The 3,442-nt window shown below is 39.5% G+C and overlaps 1 protein-coding gene across 1 annotated transcript; it reads left to right on the plus strand.

Moving 5' to 3' along the window:
* The first annotated feature begins 1,170 nt into the window (after positions 1-1,170).
* On the plus strand, positions 1,171-3,436 carry LOC116379919 (uncharacterized). The gene is made up of 2 exons (XM_031841878.1): positions 1,171-1,276; positions 2,032-3,436. Exons 1-2 carry the CDS (start codon positions 1,240-1,242, stop codon positions 3,012-3,014), a joined length of 1,020 nt encoding a protein of 339 aa, XP_031697738.1. The 5' UTR covers positions 1,171-1,239; the 3' UTR covers positions 3,015-3,436.
* Positions 3,437-3,442: the final 6 nt, after the last annotated feature.

The raw sequence follows: 3,442 nt of genomic DNA on the forward strand, positions 1-3,442 counted from the left end.
GACTGTGAAGGCATGTTTTAACGTGACATTGAAAGAGTTGATTTACATATCTTTCATTCAGCTTGGACTGTAATGCGTTATATTCATCTCCAAGCCGATGGGACATACACCAGAAGTAAACTTCTCATGCTCCCTCAAAACAAACACCTTCATGCCCTTTTCTTTCAGTTGGTGTGGAGCTCTAAATTAATTTTCTTTACCGTAGTTAGTTGCAGAGTTCATACACACACACACTTTTTTTTATTGAAACACCTATTGCACGGACAGAAAAATCCCAACAATATACATACATCACAAATTTGCTGTGTATAACCTTGCATGCACATCCAGCATTCTTAACATAGCAGCTGACCAGCGAGGAGTGGCCCGGGCAGCAACATCACACAGGGCCCTAAAACATCCACGGAGCCACAGGAAACAGACTCTGCTCATAGCGCCTGGTCTGTCCAGCAGCCTCTCTGTCTCTGGTGTCCGGATGCAGACATGCAAAAGGTTGTGAGGAGGAGAGCAATGAAAGTGAGAAAGCCTCTTCCAGGATTAAAAGAGGAACAAACAAGGGAGTAAATAAGAGGGTTAGAAAAATATGATAATCCTAAAAGCAGTTCTCTGGACCCTGATGTGTAGTTCATGAAGCACTAAATAATGACAGTCGAAAAATAAAGAGACATTTGGTTCATTCTTATTAAATACTAAGTATGATTTACCTACCTCGTTGATTTGTTTGTCATACTTAAATCCCGAATTGAATGGTTAAACAGAAGAGGTCAAAGGGCCAAGATGAGAAGATATGTTGGTCAAATGCTGTGGTCCAAATAAAATGACTTCAGTTCTGTTGACATTGAAGTACGGAAAGAAAAAATGTTAAATTTTGATGATCTCCTGATAATTAAACTGCCTACATTTTAAGTGTAATGTGGAGGAAAGTTTTATTCAAAAAAAGAAAAAGATTCAAATATTGTCTTTTGTAAAGAGCGTACTTAGGTTGGCATCACTTTCCTCACTTTATTTATAGACGCATTAACCTAATTCAGCTTTTCCAGCCTTGCTGACGAGCAAAAACACTGAAGATGATGAGGAAGAAAAGCTACAACTTAAGTACTAATGTAAGTACTAGACTTCCTGATCCACACACCAGCTGGTGGCGGTAATGCACCAATTCGTTGTTTGCCAACCGCCAATAAACCTCAAAGAAGAAGATTACAAAAGGCGGCTGCTGGGTTTGTTGACTTTCTCTGAGGAATGGCGGACCCCATGGAGGTTCACTTTTCGGTGAATGGTAAGTTAGTTTATTGTAACTTGACTCCTTTATCTATTTTTTCAATATGTCTGATGTAAATGTTGATATTCACGGTGCCTCCGCATTCCCTGGTGGACTGTTTTCTAGTGTGTTCGTCTCGGTGTCTTCTTGTTCGGCCTCTCTCGTCATGGCTGACGGGGCGTAACTTCCCAAAGTGTGGGCTCACTTTACTGACGATATGTGTGCTCCTTTATATGTAAATGCATCTAAATGTAATATTTGTTTAAAAAATAAAAACAAGTCTGTAGTTATGTGTGCTGTTTAAATTGTGTGTTGCTTATGGTTAATATGTTCAAATGTAGAGAGATGATCACAGCCTTTAAACTCACTTACATCACCAACACACATTTGTAGCAATTGCAAAAAAAAATAAGATTATTGAGTCTTTTAGTGTCTTTATTTTTTTTTTTGCACGAAATAATGCAGAGTACTATAAAAAGAAGTGATCAGTATCGACATTGGTATCAATAAAATCCTGGCAATACCCATCCATACATATTGCATATTATATTGTATACTGTAATTTGGAAACCGTACATTATAAGGTTTTAGACTGAATGTAATTATAGATCTAGGTAAGTCTAATCAATGCAAGTCTCAAATGATGATACAAGGGGCACAATAACTGTGTTTAGTCAGCCTCCATCTATACACATGGGAGTTATTCAGACGTACAGTATCCGTCTACAGTGTTTACGCTCCTAACTCTAATCATACTTTTGTGTCTTTGTCAGACTTCACTTCGACTGTCTCGAGCCACGCCGGCAACTCAAGTTCTGCAAATCCCCGTGACCCACAGCGCCATTCGGTTCATGCACAGTCAGTGGAACCCACACAACGTGATCATGATTATTGCAAGACGGGCAGTAGGCAAGATGTGCAATATAAGTCGACTCAATATAAGACGACTCAATATAAGACGACTCAATATAAGATGACTCGATATGATGACGTTGGATACCCGTTTATTGATAATGACCACAAGGCTTTGCACTACATCGGTATCGCCCTGGATGTATTTAACATCCTTGTGTCTTCACTGGAAGGAAACACTAGCAATACATTTCCAATGTCTCTGCGGAATCAAGTTCTCCTGACGCTTATGATGTTAAAGACCAACCGTGACATTGCTAAGCTGGCCGAACAGTTTCGCGTATCGGAGAGCATGGCTAGCAAGATCGTCTCGTTTTGGATCGACGAACTGGAGAAAGTTCTGCAACCTCTAATTCCGTGGCTTCCCAAAGAAACCATTGAAGCAACCATGCCCCAAGCATTTAGGAAGCACTATCCTAACACAACGTGTGTTTTACAGTTCTGTCAGTGCTATGTGCAAAAAAACCCAAACCGTGAGTCAAGAGGGGAACCGCACGTCCACTATTATGACACGGTGAAATTTTTGGTTGCTGTCGCCCCATGTGGACTCATCATGTTCATCTCTGGAGCTTATGAGGTGCACAGCAGTGACAAAAGCATAACCTTGAACTCGGGACTTTTCGACAAATTAAAAGCCGGAGATGTGTTCATGACACAACATGGATATTGCTCCAGAAATGTGTCATCCACTAGCCACGTTGCTAGAGCAATCCAACATTTGAAGGTTTACAAAATATTATCACGCGTTGTTTCGAATCGCATGGCTCCTCAAATCAACAAGATTCTGAGAATATGTTCCGCTCTTGTCAATTTAAGATACGATGTCGTCCATGCCTCGCAGTAATTGAGCATGTGATCAACATGAGTGGACTTAATCTACTTGGTTGTCAAGAACCGTCCAAAGAAATGGTGCAGTATTAATCTCTGATGGTTGAAAAATGTTTTGGGGGGAAAAAAACATGTTAGGGAGTTGGGGAATTTGTGTGAATAGTTTTTGCATGTTTTATATTTACATTACATTCTTTTTATTATATTTATTTACATTTTTTAAAACTCTGACAACTTGGAAGGTGGAGAACAATAAGTAACCACTCTCATCGTGTAATGTCATCAGCTTGTTTTGAATATGACGTGACTGTTTTTTACTTTTCTTACTCATTTGCAGTAAAATGTACTGTATCAAACATCGTTGCACATCTCTTCATTCTTAAAACGGAAATGAAACGACTGTGAAGGCATGTTTTAACGTGACATTGAAAGAGTTGATTTACA

This window comes from Anarrhichthys ocellatus, unplaced genomic scaffold, assembly GCF_004355925.1.
Source record: "Anarrhichthys ocellatus isolate YVR2014 unplaced genomic scaffold, GSC_Weel_1.0 scaffold5528, whole genome shotgun sequence".
NCBI lineage: Eukaryota > Metazoa > Chordata > Actinopteri > Perciformes > Anarhichadidae > Anarrhichthys > Anarrhichthys ocellatus.

What these genes read in the sequence shown, in the direction of transcription:
- LOC116379919 (XM_031841878.1), top strand. Translation starts at nt 1,240, where the DNA reads ATGGCGGACCCCATGGAGGTTCACTTTTCGGTGAATG. An exon ending in GGTTCACTTTTCGGTGAATG is followed by an intron (nt 1,277 to 2,031) that starts GTAAGTTAGTTT and finishes TGTCTTTGTCAG; the next exon opens with ACTTCACTTCGACTGTCTCG.